General features: G+C 41.5%; 1 protein-coding gene and 1 long non-coding RNA gene across 2 annotated transcripts in view; one reads left to right on the plus strand and one right to left on the minus strand.

The window, feature by feature from the left end:
• Window positions 1-9: 9 nt before the first annotated feature.
• On the minus strand, window positions 10-5355 carry LOC148646029 (uncharacterized). The gene is made up of 4 exons (XR_015927971.1): window positions 5235-5355; window positions 4076-4274; window positions 1750-3311; window positions 10-833 (listed from the first exon to the last, which is right to left on the minus strand). It is a non-coding gene; the product is annotated as an uncharacterized LOC148646029 (long non-coding RNA).
• The window catches only part of slc30a6 (solute carrier family 30 member 6), a 48792-nt gene continuing 35879 nt past the window's right edge, over window positions 5190-18102 (plus strand). Inside the window, exons 1-4 of the mRNA XM_088610415.1 lie at window positions 5190-5534; window positions 7027-7073; window positions 8461-8547; window positions 12008-12092. Coding sequence (XP_088466541.1) covers window positions 5351-5534; window positions 7027-7073; window positions 8461-8547; window positions 12008-12092 — 403 coding nt within the window. The 5' untranslated portion in view covers window positions 5190-5350. The remainder of the gene's footprint in view (window positions 5535-7026; window positions 7074-8460; window positions 8548-12007; window positions 12093-18102) is intronic.

Below are 18102 nucleotides of genomic sequence, written 5' to 3' on the forward strand. Positions count from 1 at the left end.
TATGAACCTGTACTCGTTGACATGATTAATTCTAGATTTCTAAACCTGTAGTTCACAGATATGTTTATAATGTACCACAACAGATTGCACCAATTAAACCCCTACTCATTTTTGCAATCAAATGGGACTGTTCCTCTTTCAGTAAAGTTACTGTGCCACAGTAAAGAACAGCCAGAAACTGCTGGGTAAATGGATGAAATTGCATTTATTTCACAGTTTCATCACAACTAAACTATGCAAGCAGTTTACTGGAAAAACATTACACTTCTAAACAGCTCAACTGTGATGGTAATGTTTCCCTGCAGCTAACACCCTAACGTGATGATCATGGTCAGTGCAGACTGGGCATTACGAATACATGTGCCATGGTTTCAGAGATGGCACAGCAGCTTTTAAAGTCTGTTCAGTTCTTCAGCTGCGAAGATGTCATTGAAAGGGGTTACTCTACATGACAAAAAGGGTCCAAGAATAAATGCTGTAATGAATAAATGATTCATACCAAGGGGCTTCGCTTATGGGAGGAGACCCACCTGGGTGACACATGCAGCTGTTATGCACCTGGAGTCCCAGTGCACAGCAGACCAGGTGCAGAACAGAACCATGGAGTCTTTAATTACTGAGCAGTTCGGACTCTTTCCAAGATTGACTCCTCTGACAGCTGAGCGTCCTTGGTCACCATACTGAGACCTTGATTCAGAAGATCCAGTCCAGGATCTCCCATCGCGGAGGCCCAAGCCTGACTTAATTCTCAGATTTGACCAGAGCAGGTTACAAGTGATAACACTGCTGTCAAAGATATAGTTCAAGCAGGGAGCTGTGTCAGCGTGCACTGGCTACAAAGGAATAAGTACAGATTTATTCCATGCTGAAAAGAGAAGGGACACAACATTTTGGCTGTGGAGCCTTCTTCGGGTGTGTTCTTCAGCATGCAGTCAAATTGAACAGAACTCGTCCTGTACTTCAAACAAGCACCCTTTCAGCATGGGACACAAGGCACACACCTGAAGAGACATTGCTTTTTCTTTTTTTCAGCACGGAATAAACCTTTCTTCTTCCTTTGTCAAAGATACTGTATATATTTCTCTTGCAAGACTTGGGTATATACTGTAATATTCTAAATTACATGCTTGAATTGCAGCTAGTGGCTTGAGTTAACACTACATTATTGAATACTAATAATGGAAGCACTTTATTTGCAAAACTTGCTTGTCATTGCATGCTAACAATAACTAGCACTGCTTTTGAGACAAGTCCTTTTATTAGGGCAAAGACCACAGCTGAAACACTACACCTTTATATGATATGCTTAAGCCTCATCCAGGGCCTCCATCTGAATAATAGCCCTTTCAGCAATGCAGGCACACAATGCGCTCATCAGAAGAAGCTAGCTGTATCTTCCAGAAATATGCTGGGACTGTTCTTTTGTGGGTAATCCTAAGTACCATGCATTTCTATGCATTGTTCACACTTTATAAGACATGAGGTCATTTATACTGTAGGTTGTGTACTAAATGGGCATTTCACAAATGATTTCAGTAAGGCATTGCAAAATCTTTAAATAAATCTCAGCTGGAATTTTGTAATATGAGCTTGTGCATGACAATGCAAGTTACATTAAAGGAAGGTTTCCATTCTTTGTTGCAAAATCACCCTTTTAATGATAATGAACTGAAAGGATTTTAAATTGTGCAATTTCCTGTTTTTCAGATTTTTAGACACTGCTGGTCGGGGAAACCCATTGTTACTCACTGTGACCCCTGTGTCAGCAGAGGGAAAGGGTTGGTGGCAGGGTGCAGCGGTAGGCTCTGTGGCTCAGGATCTCCACCTGTCGCTGGAAGGTTGCTGGTTCGTATCCCACAGCCGGCAGAGGAATCCTACTCCGTTGGGCCCCTGAGCAAGGCCCTTAACCCCAGCTCCTCCGGCGGTGCTGTATAAATGGCTGACCCTGCGCTCTGACCCCAAGCTTCTCTCCCTGTCTGTGTGTCTCATGGAGAGCAAGCTGGGGTATGCAAAAAGACAAATTCCTAATACAAGAAATTGTATAGGGCCAATAAAGTGATCTCAGATGGTGCACACTATCCTACAAGTGCACTTCCCACAGTGCAGGTCTGACGTGAGCTCAGATGTGGCTGCACAGGGTCAGCGCAATGACCTCACAGGTCTCCACGACATCACATTGGTCAGCGCTGTCCTGCATGATCATCAGGTCCTGGCCTTCTCAGGCCCAGACCCACCCAAACCAGGCCCCCAGTTTTGTGCCACTGCATGAGAAATTGGGGGCCTGGTTTGGGTCACAGTATGCTACAGACATAACCCAGGGTCGAAGTGAACAGAAGTCGTCCTGTACTTCAAACAAGCACCCTTTCTGCTCGGGACACTAGACGGCCCATAGTGTCACCTTTATTAACTTAATTTAATTGCCCTTGATAGCACCAGCAGTTTGATAAAGAATTGATAAGGAATTATGTACAGTTTACTAGCGCTCAGCCTCAATAAACAAGATAATCACAAGTTAATTATTTAATTAATTGTTATGAACTGCAAAGTCTATTTGAAGGTGGCATGGTGGCGCAGTGTTTAACAATGTTGCTTCACAGCACTGGGGCCCTGGGTTCAATTCCTGCTATCAGCATGGAGTTTTTATCCGGAGTGACAGAGAGAAAAGTCACTCCCTTGGATAAGGTGTTGAATGTTATTAACGTCAAAGAGCCAGGTAAGGGCTAAGACGGCAGTAAGTTAGTCTATAAAAACAAACTAGGCGTTTCAGGTTATTGCAGGGCACAATAATGTTCGTCACAGCACAACCTGTCATGTAAATACTGTATATCTAAGAGGGGGTACATCGTTTGGTTATATCAACAAATATGACAAGACCGCATCATTTTGAAATGAACACAGGTTCTTCAAGCAGTGTGCGCTTATAACTTACAGTAGTTACTCCATCCAGATGTTACACACCTAAAATTCCAGTCTCTTATTAGTAATATTTTGCTAGTGAAATACCACATCTCAGTTTAACTGGTGTGCATTCGACTTAGTGCCTAAGACAGTCAGACTGCCAATTTATCATAGCCTGAACCTGCCTGTTTAAGGACCTTTCATTATTAGAACAGTAGATGCAAAAGATGTCTTCCCTGTACTTGCGTGTGTTTCCTCCCACAGTCCAAAGACATTCTAGAAGGTCAACTGACTTCTGGGGAAAGTGTGTGGGTTTGTGTCCGTCTGTCCTGCAATGGACTGATGTCCTGTCCAGGGCCTAATCCACCTTGCACCCATTGCTTGCTGGGATAGGCTCCAGCTCCCCTGAGACCCTGTATAGGATAAAATGGTGAGAAAATGGATGAAGGGATGTGTATTTTATACAGTGTGAAACAGACCTTTTTCACACAACAGCTGTGCCACGCTTTAGGTCAAAATGGTGGTTGTCAGAGAAAAGTGCCTAAAATACTTTGGCTACAAGGCACCTAACGATTTGTAACACAGCACTTGCACTCCTTATAATGCTTCTTCCTTAACCTAACTTCTTACATACAGTACTCATGGAACACTGTGTGCTCAAAGTCAAATTCAGCAGTTCCTTTAAAGAAATGAGGACCATGTCTACAGTAACAAGTTAACCAGCAGAAAAATAACCTTTGACTTGTTACAGATAAACATCTCTACATAAAGTAGTAAACAAGTGGGTGTGTTCTCCTAGCACAGATATCAACCTTTCATCTCTTATTGACTTAGCTGTTTCAGCATGATAGTGCATTGTTATACATTATGCAATCACAGGCGTTTTTTAGACATTTGTTTAGACAGTGCTTTGAAGTGTGCTGTCCGAGAAAGGTGCTATATAAAATGAAGTTTGATTGACTGAAAGTGAACCGAAAGCACCACAAAAACTAAACTATAGGTGATCAGTTAAAGTCCAGAAAGGACCTGCTAACTAAAGGACCTCAGAAGAGACCTATTGCCTCCATTCTTGGGTTTTGTTAGCTCCTTGACATTAAGGTATGTTTACGAAATTCCATAGGCTGATAGTATCACAGAAAGTTGCGTTTCAGGAATTTATACTGGTCAAATCACCTACCTGGGTTAAAGGTTAAAGCTTGCACCACCACATTGACATCGTTTTGCAAAGTCATCCTGCTAATACAGACATTTTTGTTCCACAGTGCTGACTTGCTCCACATCATAATCCCAGGTAAAACTGGCAGACATTTAATGGCACAGATCTGCCTAGAGACGAAGTAGTTATAGCAAAGAGTTTTTTTTATTTCAGTAGAGGTCTGCAAAACAAAAATAAGAGGAGAATGATGTGCACTGTTGCAAAAAGTTTTGAAAGTGGCTCTGTTCACCGTTGTATAAGCAAGTGCAGGGGTAGCTAGCCTGGTATGTACAACTGCCCCTTGTCCTGCGGAACACATGGCTGATGTTTTCTGACACGCCTCTTCGCCAAGCTGTTTAATGTTCATGTAGAGGCAGGGTTCCTTCCAGTGGTCAAATTGTCTATCGCAAACATTTACTGATTCACACCTGACTACCCCATCCGTTCTCGTTTGGATCTAAAGAGGTAATTTAATCCTGAGCTGTTTCTTAAATCACTGATTTCTGTGAGGGTCAGAGGACATTAAAGTAGCATAAATACTTACTGCTATTAGATTCAAGTTTGCACAGAAGACAATTTAAAGGGCCACCAAAATTATTCTCTCATTTTAAAGGATTGTATCATGCAGACATTTTAAAATTCTTCTGTACTGGCCAGAGGGGATTATAAGGGCATTGAATTAAATAAAAAATATGAAATCTGGAAGGTACTAAAAAAGCATGATAGTGGGTGTCTGGAACATGCTGCCAAGAACATTTTTGCAACACGTGTTTGTACAAAAGGTCATCACCGCAATGCTCGCTTGTTCTTGTGGAGATAATACACGCTCGTCTTTACACCTCGAAAATCTCGGTTCACAATCTCAGGCATCATTCACAGAAAGCCTTGCCGATTGACACCAAAACTCTCGCAACTGTACATTTACCAAGGAAGAAGTAATATGTTTATTCCATGCTGAAAAGAGAAGAAATAAAACACAACATTTCGGCCGTGGAGCCTTCTTCAGGTGTGAAGGCAAAATGTCTTCACCTGAAGAAGACTCCACGGCCGAAACGTTGTGTTTTCTTTCCTCTCTTTTCAGCATTGAATAAACCTATTACTTCTTCCTTTGCAGCCTACGCATGCTGCCGCAGCTACCCACCTGAACTACTGTACATTTACTGCTTCGCGTTTTCTCCGCCCATCAAGGCCGTTGCTGCTTTTTGTCCCTCTGTGCTGCCCGTCGCCGGCAGAGTGTTGTTGCTGGAGGAATCCAAGATGGCGATGGACAGTATGTCCACGTCCTCAGTGGGGCTCCCCTACCAAAATTCTGGGGATTACTACCCCAGAAAGCTCGGGCCTAAACCTGACGTGGTACCTTCCGGAGTGACGGAGAGAAAAATCACTCCTTTGGATAAGCCTGATATGGTGGTGTTGGATGTTATAAACATCAAAGAGCCAGGTAAGGGCTAAGACGGCAGTAAGTTAGTCTATAAAAACAAACTAGGTGTTTCAGGTTATCGCAGGGCACAATAATGTTCGTCACAGCAAACTCTGTAATGTAAATATATCTAAGAGGGGGTACAGGGTTTGGTTATATCAACAAATATGACAGGACCGCATCATTTTGAAATGAACACAGGTTCTTCAGGCAGTTTTTGCTTATAACTTAGTTACTCCATCCAAATGTTACACACCTTATATGCCATATTCTTATTAATAATGTTTTGCCAGCAAAAAAAAACACATCTCCGTTTAACTGGCGTGCATTCGGCTTAGTGCGTAAGACTGTCAGTTTATCATAGACTGAACCTGCCTGTTTAAGGACTCTGCATTATAAAAACGGTAGATGCGTGCAGTCAGTTGTCAGCGAGAATGTACTAGTATTAGATTGCAGTCGAGCTGTCAGACGATTACAAAAACAAATCCTGCTTCCCGCAAAAACAAATTTCTGCTGTCACTCGGTCTAGGAAAATATCGTGTCCGTGCTCCTCTGTAACATGTCATTACGCTGCAACGTCACTGTGGGAAATTTCATTACCAGTTAGGAGACCCCGCCCACATAGTGCAGGTTTAAAGCAGCTGCAGGGAAACACCATCTCAACGTGTTGAACACTGTGAAAATGATCAGTATGATGGAATTCGGCACGTCTCTATACGTATGTCACTCGAGTTTATTAGCAATAGGAAAGGAAATGTTAGGATTTGCAGTTAAAAGTGTTGAATTTCAATTAAGGGATGTTAGTCAGACTTTTATTCTATTTACAGTATTATGTACAATTCTGCTCGTCATGTTCTAAGCAAAGATAGTTACTCTAGAAGCAGGCTAGAGAAGATAAATTTGGGCTTAACGGAATGTCCTACACTGAATACTGATGACATTTAGTGTTGAACAGAGAAAACTACACGTGGATCTCATCCATGTATTCAGAATCTCCAAATACATTGACAAAGTCTACCCAGAGGATCAGTTCAATCAAGGTTAATCAATAGTGAAACGCACATCAGAGGAAACCAGTCAGAACAGTTTAAATGGAGAACAGGAGTCTCTAATTGGGACAACATTTTCTGGAAGTGTGGAACAAGATCTTCACCCACATTGTCGAAGCAAACAGCAGTCTTATTTTGAGAAATAGCGGAATGAGATCCTTTGATCTTTGGCTGTTGACAAAATGTCTGTTTTGCGTTTTATTTCTCTGTAGCCTAATGTAATGACTTTGTTGCCTGAGGCCAGTGATGTTCTCAGAATCTAGTCATTCTGACTTGCACAACCCATCTCCTGTGACTTTTATCTCAGTTGTGTGTCCCAGTCTTGTGTGTTGTGGTTGTGGTTTGCAAGTCTGAGCTGACGGTGTTTTAGAGCCCCACACAGCTGGTGAAAGTAGACTGTTCCTCTTCCCCTTTCCACCAAGATAACGTCTCTTTCCTCATTCCTTTCCTGCTCTGCTCTGAAGATATTCCACTACACCGGAAGAAGCAGGAGACGGACACCTATGTGTTGGTAAGTTGTTATTTACAACACTGAGCACCTACAGTGGCATCAACATATAGACTCCAGATCCTCATCAAAATATTTAACTTAACCCTTAACTTAACCCTTAAATTGTGGTCTACTCCAATCATTTTCTGCTAGCGTACAAAACCTAAATGTTTAAAATTCAGGTAAGTATGGAGAAAATTAAAAAACAGCCAGGTACTTTATCTGTCTTGAATAGGAGTGGCAAAAATCCCTGCTCAATAACAAGACATTTCAACCACAACTGAGGAGTGAAATATTTGGCACTAATTCTTGCAGAATTGGCAAATATTCCTCCCTTAGTTTTTTTGCAGGTGCTATGCCACGTTATTTAGGTCCATTGCAGAATGTAAAACTAGCATGTTTTGTGGAAAATAAATATTTTAAAGACAATGAAATGTTGGCCTTTGTAGTGTGTTTAGCGAAACACAATTAACATGCTTGTAGTGAAACATTAAAATTTACAGTGCTGCTGCACCACTGCAAAGCCTGTTTTGGTTTGTTCAATGAAGATTGTGGATAATGCCAAAATAAAGTACTGTAGATGATTATGGACATATACTGCTGAATATATATACAGTATGATACAGTAGGAATGTTATCCCTTTTCACCATGAGGTGGCACTACTATGTAAGGTGTCGGCCCTTACTTTGAGAATTACTGTCCTGCAGAAATGCTGTACGCCTATTTGTTTGCAGTGCAGATTTATAAAAAAAAGCGAAGACATCATGTTTTCCTGTTTTGACAAACATATCCTCACCTTCGGTACAAATCTGCCAAGAACGATTACATTAGGAGCACTCTTATTAGATAAGACTAATGCAACAGCTTTGAAGTAACCTCAAGTCATGTTGGCTTTCTATATAAAACGTCTTCATTTTCACTGATAATAGCTAGCAGGTAATTTGAATAGGTATGAAGCCTACGTGAAAGTGTGTCTCAACACCTGGCGTTTTCAGTTACAATAAGTAATATTATGTAAAACGTTTGAATATTCATGTAAAAAATCTTAAGTTTCAAAAGAAACACTAATCTGATTACTTTGATTTCCTACATTTTATAACCGTAAAACTTTAATTAAAATAGATTGATGTTGATAGGGATAACAGGATGCTAACTGAAAAAAATCAATGTGTTTTTTTTTTTACTTTTGTAGGGCTAACTTTCAGTTAGACAGTGGAATTGTCTTGTGTAGCACCCCTTTGAAGTGGGTCTGGACTGTAGAAGCCAAATATTCATACAGCAGAAAAGAAAGTGCAAAAGCTTTGGCGATCATAACCACAGTGTGCTTCACAGTTTCTGAATTATATGAAGCCTTTTTAGGCAGGTGATATACTGGTTTTAATAAAAAAATTGTAATTGTTTTCCCAGGGAACCATCCATCCTTTTCGTAAATCACAGAGATCATTCTTTGGGAAGTTTTATCAAGAATTCTGCTTGGTTGCTGGGGACAGAAGAGTAAGTATGTTTTTCATTTATTTTTTAGAATATCTTTGTAACCTGCTTAGAGCAATAAAAATATACTACACTACCTGCTTACAATAAACACAATATGACAAGAATAACAGCTGCAATAGAAACCTTATTATGGGCAGCATGCTTTTTATTACTGTAACATGAAGATCTTTAAATCTGTGACAAAGTTAGTAGCATATTAATTTGCTTTTTAACAGGGTATTGATCAACGTAATGTAACATTATTCCATATTTCCCATTAATGTATGCATAATTAATTCCTCTTTCCTTAGCTTGTTGCTTCCTGATGGTGAATGTAATTTCTGTGCAGTATTATGGTCATCTTTTAAACCAGTCAAATATCACATTTAAGATGTTCGCATAATCCAATTTATTTGGAAAGATTTGAAATGGTATTAATCTGTCATAATACAATGCCATGCACACCATTCTTAATCTCTCCTTTCTGAAAGGTTTCCTGTAAGCCTTGTTTACTGTAGAGTATCCCTTAAAAGCAATAATATGTAGAAAGGCATTGGAGATGTAAGATATGGAAAAATATAGGTATGGCACTTCATATAATCCATTTAGCACAGCAAGAGGACATTTACAACAAGATTAGAATGCATTGATTAAAGGAACAAAACAAATGTAAGGATTAGATTAAATAATATGAAAACTCGAATTACATTTCTGTAGACAAGTTGCTATAGAAGAGGCAAATGTGCCTGAAGATTTGCTGGATTAAAGGTTTTATGTATACCTATAAATAGGGCCTGAATTCATAAATACGTGATAAGTGGTGTTTAAAGTCACTAGCAAAAACCCACATTTTAGGACTCCGCTCATGCTGAGCTGCTTGATGGGAGTCCTGGAACTTCTCCAGGTTGCGTTTGCCTCATCCAACATGAATAGCCAACCTTCCTAGAACCCAGTCGTACTGCATTAGCTATCTGTGAGCGCTGGTCTAGGAGAATGTGGAGTCCACTGTCCAAAGTGGCAGATTTAGAAGAGGGGAATTCATTTTAAGTGCTGAACAGGCTTCTGCACTTGCAGGGAGTTAAAGGGAAATCCGATTGGGGTGACCTCTTTCGTTGGGCACTTCGACCTGGTGTCCTCTTATTGACTGAGTGCCAGGTGGAGTGTGCAGAAGGTGAGCTTTGTCCAGCAGGGCTCAACAGCTCTGCAGCTCCCACTAATGTCCTCCAGGAGCAAGAGGAGCTAGCCATGAAGATCCGATTCAAATATGTGAAAAGGAAATTCTGGTTATGAAGAGTTGCCTTCATTCGTTAAGTGTTCAGAGACAGTGCAATGCAATGAAGAGGATTCCTCTTTTACGATTATGAACTGCAAGACATGTTCACAGCCTTTACCCTCAATGCAGATTCAGGGGTTGAAAGGGGGTGATTTCAGTTTACTGTTAATACACCGTCTTCTAATGAGTGCAGCCATCCAGAGATTTTGCTGATAACGCAGCAACCCTTTTTTAAGAGCATTTACCGTACTTGATACTAGCAATACTGATGCATGGCAGCACAGTGACCTTTTGGTAAGAATATGTTGGGTTCAATCCCCTACTTAGGAATTATCTGGATGCGATCCATCTGTCAGAAACTTAGCACAGTATGTGATGCTGCTCAGCTATTGGAGAAGCCTGTGTCACTGTGCTCACATCGAGTATAATGAAGTGAAAGATACAGCAGCTATTGACAGAGACCAGCAGGGACTCCCATCATGATGTTCTCGCTGACCTAGAATTAAAACCAATGAGAGTGATTTTTCCTCTTGGCTGTAATTTTATTGGCAGCCTTAATTGCTCATTGCAGAGAAAAGTCCAAAACTAGCTGTAATCCAGAAGGCAAGGAAAAAAAACAAAGCAACAGCAGCGACGAAAAAATGGTTTGCCTTACAACTCTGTGAATGTAGCATGTTCACATGCAGCTGCTTACTTTTTTTTCCCTTCGTTTTACACGGACAGCAATTCCATGGAGAAGTGTTTAATATTGCACTATATTCAAGTAGTAAGGTGCAGCTACTAGCTCTACTGCCTCACTGGTTTTGGATTCAGTTCTGGCCTGGGATGCATTCCGATTGGAGCTTGCTCTCCACTCCACTTCTCTGTGTTAATTTGTGCTCTGCTTCCTTCCCACGATCCTATCGAAATGAAAACTGGTGTTCCTGAACATGCATGCATGAGTGAATGAACATGTGTGTATCTTACAGTGGGTCAAGAAAACTGGTGTCTCTAAACATGCATGTGTGAGTGAATGAACGTGTGTGTATCTTACAGTGGGTCAAGAAAACTGGTGTCTCTAAACATGCATGTGTGAGTGAATGAACGTGTGTGTATCTTACAGTGGGTCAAGAAAACTGGTGTCTCTAAACATGCATGCGTGAGTGAATGAACATGTGTGTGTCTTACAATGGACTGGCGTCCCATCTCGACTGTCATCCCACTGCACCCAATGCCTTCTAGGGTGGACTCAGGCTTCCTGGGACTTTTTAAGGGTAAAGCATTTACTGTGAAAATGGATGTCTGGATTTCAGTACTAATACATTCATTCAGTACCAGTTCCTGTGCTTACATCTGTTGTTTTCTAGTAGTAAAGTATAAGGTTGTAACGCTGTCGATGTGCATCTGCTGTTTGCTGACCGTACTCTCTCACACTGCTTTTGCTCCCTTGTCTCCTGTGGATGTAATCTGCAGGAGTTGATTGACACCTGGAATGTAAACAAGCCACCGTATTAACAAGGTCACAGCGTGCTGCCGATGCGTTCTTGCTCCGTTTTGGCCCTTTTCCCCTCTGTCTAGTGCGAAACAGCATTTAAGCACTATGGAAGCAAACTGCAAGGCATGAACATTGCTGGAGGCCCACATATTTCATTTCCCATCGCTGTGCAGGCTCTGATCTTGTCACTGGTTATCACAGCTTCTGTCATAATACTGCTTACCGCCTGTAATTGTGTGTTTCACAGTGGTTTAAAGATCTTGATTGCCTTCAATTTGAAGTGACAGGTCAAATACTCGTTTTCAGGCTTCTGTGTATCTGCTTCATGAGTTACAGCAAAGGTGTATTTTCCCCTGATGGAGAAAATAGTCAGGGTTAGGGTTAGTGAATGTGTATTATGTAGACATATGTGTCACTCATCAATTATTAGCAAGTGATTATTTTGGAGCTACTGCTGCACATTTTGTGAAGGAAGTCAACAGTGCTGTGTGATTGGCACCCATCGTTTTTTTATAACATGCAAGAATTGTTGATGGGCTTCATGAACCCAGTATGTGTTGTTCAATATCTGTTTGAAAAAGGATTATTTTAAATATATGAACATCTTTCTACGTACAACTATGGATTTTTTTCCAACACAAGATATGCACTGCCTGAATGATGATTAAAGACTGTGAGAATTTCCCTTGAATTATCTGTTGTGTGGTTGACTTGTGTATTTCTTTTGTTTTCAGTCATGGAAGATCTTGATGTTTTGCTTTTTTAACTTAATCTGCACTGGATGTCTCCTGATGTGGTGTAGTTCTACCAATAGCATGGGTAAGTGACTATTGAGCTACAGTATTCTAGGACATATATCTTAATGCTTTTATTTAGCTGTATTATACTGTATATTTTCCCCACAGCTTTATGAATGTTTGCAAAAATAAAATTATTGCCTTTCAGCATTTATATATGTTTAGCAGATGGCCTAATGCAGGGTATGTTGCAGTTACATCAGCTTAATGAGCAGATTAATGAAACAGTTATTAAAATAATGCAAAGAAAAGAAATCACAAAGTTTCGTTATAACTGCCTATCAATAATACTGTGCAGAGGCTTCCAGAGAGGCCCCCAACACCCAAGAGAACTCACCCAAGCATAAGCTGAGTTCTCCTGAATCCAGGTGTTGCGGGTTCGAGCCTGGGCCGAGTCACTATGAGTGAGGTTCCCCGAGCAGCTGCACACAGCTGGCTGAGCAGCAAAGGGAGGCTGGGGAGAGTCGGCCAGGGTTCCCCTGGCTCTGGATGCTGGACTCCAGGCACGCGGAGCTGTCGGTGAGCGTTGCCTGGGACATGTTAAAGACGAGCGGCTCAGGGGAGTCCGTCCGCACTTCCCCGTTCTCCCCTGTGTGCGGCCGCGGGTTCGAGGCCTGCAGCCGGGACTCGTGTGGAATTGGCAATTCCAAAGTTGGGTGGGTATAGCAAAAAAAAAAAGCTGATTAGAAATGTGAAAAAAGATATAGATAATAGATTAATATTGTAACAGAGCTGATCATTAAAGAGATAAAATGCAGGCACCTGGCAGTGATGTACTTACAATGGAAGTCTATAGAAGGAGTAATAGGACATCATTACATTATAGGTACTTTCTACTCCCACTGTATATGCAGATATAGTGTATTCAGTATAATAGGATACAGAGTGTATTGGGCATTGATTACAAGCAGTGCATCAGATAAGGGGAGCTGCAGTACACGGTGGCTTTGGTGTACTCCTTAGCAAGCGATGGCTGAAAAAGGGAATTGCAGTAGTGGCTAAGCAGGTGTAGAAATAGTTGAGTCTTTTTCATAGAGGGCAAAAATCTTGTACAGTATGTGTGCATTAAAGGGGAGACTTTCAGCTACTTTTGTTGTTGGCAAATGTTTGAATTTTAATGTAGGCACAAAGCGTGGGGTTGTTTTGATAGATCAGCCATAAAACCCTTAAAACTCAAATTTTCTTTAAATCATTGCCCTTGAAAACTGATCACAAAGGGTATGCAGTGATATCTCTATGATTACCTTCCCCAGAAAATGCAAATAGCACTGTAAGCTGTTTTTTGTCATTGATGGGGAAAACAATGCCAAGCCTATATGGATCAGAAGAAATTGTATGTGAGCACCCACTAGTGGTCAGGATGACAAAGAAAATCGAGAACACCGTACCAAAGTGATTCATAAAGAATTCGAATGTTCTATTTCAAAGAGTTTACATATTTTCTTTGAAGTTCAACAAAGCATGCAATAAAGGTCAAACATCTATGATGGTTTCCCAGGGGTACTTTCTTGTAGGAGTTGTAGTAGAATAACCTTTCCCACATTGTAATTCTGATAAGAAAATAATTGATAACATTAAGAGTGGCCCATGTGCTGCATTGCTCTTTTATCACGTTTTGTGTGACTGTGGTGTAGGTGTATACCTCTACTTATTTTAAATCCTCATTCGTTCCTTTGACCTGTCTGGCTCAGTTGTTTCATAAATTGTGTCCAGGGACTTGAGGCTGGTTGTGATTGGAGGTTTCAAGCTGAAAGTCAAAGCAGGATGAAAGGAGTGAAGTCATAGGACATGCATCTGTTTGTGCATAAGCATTTTAGCAGGTTTATAAACATTGGATGTTTTTAAAAAGGACAGAATTAGCTTTGAGAGTTGACGTGACTGATATTGTACCTCAGGTGCTTGTGTTGCCTGAATCTAAAATAGATGAGTCTACAGGAACTTGTTTGTTATTGTCAGCGTCGTGAGATCAAATTTTGCATCGATAGGTTATATTAAGTTACAGGCAGATAAAAAATGGGCACAGTTTAACCCAATATGAGGGTTTTTGTCAACATGTTCTCTAATTGACATCAATGCGTATCTCAGTCCTTGTCCTTAAGCTTTCTCATAGCACACAAAAATGCAGCCAGTGGCTTGTCATCTTGCAGTGAAGAGTTGTTGATGCTTTTCTAACAGTTTTCTTGTTCTAGATTGCATGACCTACAATGTAAAGGCCAAACCTGTGAGAGCAGTTTGCTTAAATAGATTGTTGAGAAAGCTGGCCTGATCTTGATTTGCAGAAATTCCAATAATCAACTGTAGATAATGTTTGATTTATCTATTGTACATACATCCAGAGGGTATTCAGTGGAGGTGCTTTTTTCCTCAGTGAAGAATGAACTCTGCAGCCTGTAAGTGCCTGGTTCCTGTTCAAGCCCTGCAGCTTGACCACAGACTCCTATACCAGTGGTATAACGGAGGGACATTTATCAAAACATTGGTTAACATTGCGCGACATTGTCTCCTCAACAGGGTTTTTTGCCAACGCCGGTGAAAATTGAGTAACTTGGGTCTAGTCACTGACTAGATCGGTCATGTCCTGAGCAGTGTTATACCAAGCCAGGTAGAGTTGGGGCTGGGTGACGAGGTTGACTAGGGCTTGCTCAGCTCCCAGTAAAACAGACACACCTGGGGCATTTCAGGCACATTCAGGCTGGCTGGGATAGCAGTGAGGCATGCGCCTGTCCTCCAGCGGTTGCTGGACCTCCTGTACATGGCCACAGAGCTTGGAGCGTGTCAAAAGAAGTGAACAGCATGATGGGTGGGGTGGCTGGAGGAGCCTCATTTTCACCTCGTCAGTGTAGGGGTCCTCGCTTGGGCTGAGCAGTAAGGACTCTTTGGGTGGTTTTATAATAAAAACAAATGGGGTGATTCGTAGATTTAAATCAAAAGCACCCACCTGAGTATTAGATCGTGACCAGTGCATGTTGTGGGTGGCAATAAAAGTCATTAGCTGCTGTCCTGCCCTGTACCTGTAATTACAAGCTACATGCATGCATGCATCTGTTGTCGCAGTTTGCTGTCACAGAAATCTAATCAGAAATACTTTGCGCTCGTATTCATGTGCAACACTTGGCGGAAGGAGAGTTTGGTGAGCTCCTTCTGAGCCCAGCCCTGGCTCAGCACTGCTGGGGTAAAGAATAGATCGCTAATTATCCCTAGTCCCCTTGGTGTAATGGCAGAAATGGATGACATCACAGTCTGTGAGCTAGCAGCTAGGACTGTAATACAGTACTCTACAGAAGAAAACCAGCAGTTTGACTTCCCCACCTCTCAGAAGATTCATTTCTTCTAAGTCGTTGCAGATTTATAGTGGTCACTTGGGTTGAACAGCAATTATAAACCTGAAGAGAAAATGTAACTGTAAGGTTACTTTTTTCTCAAGCTCAAGCTTGTCTTGGTTGGGCATCATTTTCTTGTTTAAAACCTTAACTCAGTATCACATTTTGAATGTAAACAAATCCGTTTTTTTTAAGTCAAGTTTATTGAGCTGCTGTGTAATACAGCTGGAAACATTCTTAAATGTAAATCTGTCTAAGTAGGCTTGGGTGCGTTTGTGTCCAAAAGTGTTGTCTAGGCGGTGTGTTCTGTTTTGGGCAGCTTGTGCCCACTATTCTGTTAAACACAGCCAATCTGCCTGATCAGGCTACATGATGGGAAAAGATAGGATGTTTTGAGCATCAGACACTGAAGATGGCTTGTGTACTGCAGTTTTGTGTTTTGCTGCCCCAGGCTACTGATATATTGTACATTTAATGTACTGGAAAAGGCTTCTGTTTTGCCTTAATCTCTGCTAGTGCCCTTTACTTACAGGCAAACATCTGATTGCAATGTTGAGCTGTCCAGATCAGAACATTAATGGAGTTCCCTCTAGGAGAGAGGAAAACATTCCACTGACGTGCTCTGCTTTACGCTATCAGGTGATCTCCAGAGCACTGCGAAAGGATATTTTGTTATGACTGGCTTCTGTGTGGCATATAGCAAACCTTGCCCCCATCCCTGCTCCTGTCTTTCCTTATACACGCTTTCATCTGATCGCACACAATGTGAGTTGCTACACAGAAATCACAGAGAGCTGAGAGTAAAAAAAAAACCCTGCTGTCTTGATTTTAGGTGTCATTTATTTACACAAACACTTTAATGAGCGCGCTTTGTTTTTAAAAACAAACAGACACCAAATCCTTACAGAACAACAACAACACCCCCAAACACTTGTCTCGTTAAACGTCTGCTCGTGTTTGTTTTGCGTCCGAGCGGCAGGCGGCTGCACCGAGAGGCATTGTCTCAGTTCCAGCGTGTTCCAGTGTCGGCTCGATTCGTACAGCTGGGGGCAGCCAAGCGAAAGGAGGTCAAGTGCCTGCCCTCCGGGGGCAGCAGCATGACTCACAGCCTGAGCGCGGGCTTTAACCCTGCCTCTGCCCGGCCCCAGCTCCCTCAGCTCCTCCAGCTCCGGCCCCTGTGATCTGCGGGCTCTTGTCGCGCTGGTCAGCTTGGGGCTGAGGCCGAGGACTGGGCCGCTCATCTCTCAGTGTGCTCTCCCCGACGCCACTGGGGAATAACCTGGCCCGTGTTTCTGTGACAGCACCGGAGACGACTCCAAGGGCATGCGAGTGGCGGATTTGGTTTCTTAGAACAAAATGTAATGGTGGGTTCAGCCATCTCATTTGCTGAAATTCTGTGCTGTTTTCGAAAAAAGCTTCTCTACATGCTTGTGGACACATGGTTCTTCCACAGCAGAATGCCACTTCTCTGTTGCTAAACCACGTGCTAGATTTGTCATAATTTTCAGAGAGTCCTCAAAGATCCTTCTACAACAGGGCTGTGATTGCCATTAAACTTTGTTCACCTGGATGGGCTGTTAAGACATTTAATTGCACTATACGCCCCTTACAGCACTGGCAAAATAATGGCTTCCACTTAAACACTGGAGCGCTAAACATTATTTCCATCCTCTGAATTACAGTACTTCTGGCGAATGTGTATTGTTTTCACGCTTGATCAGTTTGAATACATTCCAAATCATGATTTGACTTGAGACTGCAATCGGAGTTAACATTTAGTAGGTATGGAGCTTCCCACTGAAAAAAGTTTCTGTTTCTATGTATCCACACATAGTCCTGCTGGAGACAATTAAGGAATGCAGAAACAGAAAAGCTGTAACTTTCCTGAACATGGAATGGACTGTTCACGATGGATGGAGTTAACAAATGGATCGGTTTGCATTTCACCCATTGGTTAATTTGACTGTCAGCATGAAAGGAGAAAATCCTGTGTTGGAAGTCCCTTTTCACTTAAAATACATCCCCAGTGTGGGATACTGAAGTGGATCTTCAGTACAGTGTGTTCCATGAGGTTTACAGTATATATTCATTTCAGTGTAATTTTAATCCAGGATGCAGTCTTTAAGGATTCTCATGCAGCTGGCAATTTAGAAAAGACTGTGTACATCCTGGGGCTTAGAGCAATATATATATATATTAATGAATATCCAGCCTGGAAAACTACTTTTATTAAAATGAACTTTTCTGACATTCTTTAAGAATGTGCTCTCTGGATACAAGCTGGAATGAACATCCATAAATAGAATAAATATAAAAAACAATCAATTCAGCATCTAAATGCACAAATATTTTTTTATGTTACAGGAATTGTGGCATTCCAGGCCTTTCACATTGTTGAAAGCCAGGTTAAATTTTGAGAACTCATAGCCACTGTAATTTGGGCACGTGTTAAATCTTCCCTGCCTGTCTTATGTGCAGTGGTTAATTTGGTTTTAATAAGAGCCAGGATTCTAGGAAAGCTTGGCACAAAACTTTGGAGGCTTGATTGTGCTAGAAGTTTGGTTGTTTGCTCACTCTGTTAATTCCTGTTTTGACCATAATACAGTACATTTTCTCTTTTGATGAGAACCATTTTATTTACGTTTCACAGTTATGTAAAAATCAGCGTTCATTGCCTTACCTGCCAGAAGCATCTGGCTGACCACCCATCCA

The sequence above is a fragment of the Lepisosteus platostomus genome, chromosome 17, assembly GCF_059453375.1.
Source record: "Lepisosteus platostomus isolate fLepPlt1 chromosome 17, fLepPlt1.hap1, whole genome shotgun sequence".
Classification (NCBI taxonomy): Eukaryota; Metazoa; Chordata; class Actinopteri; order Semionotiformes; family Lepisosteidae; genus Lepisosteus; species Lepisosteus platostomus.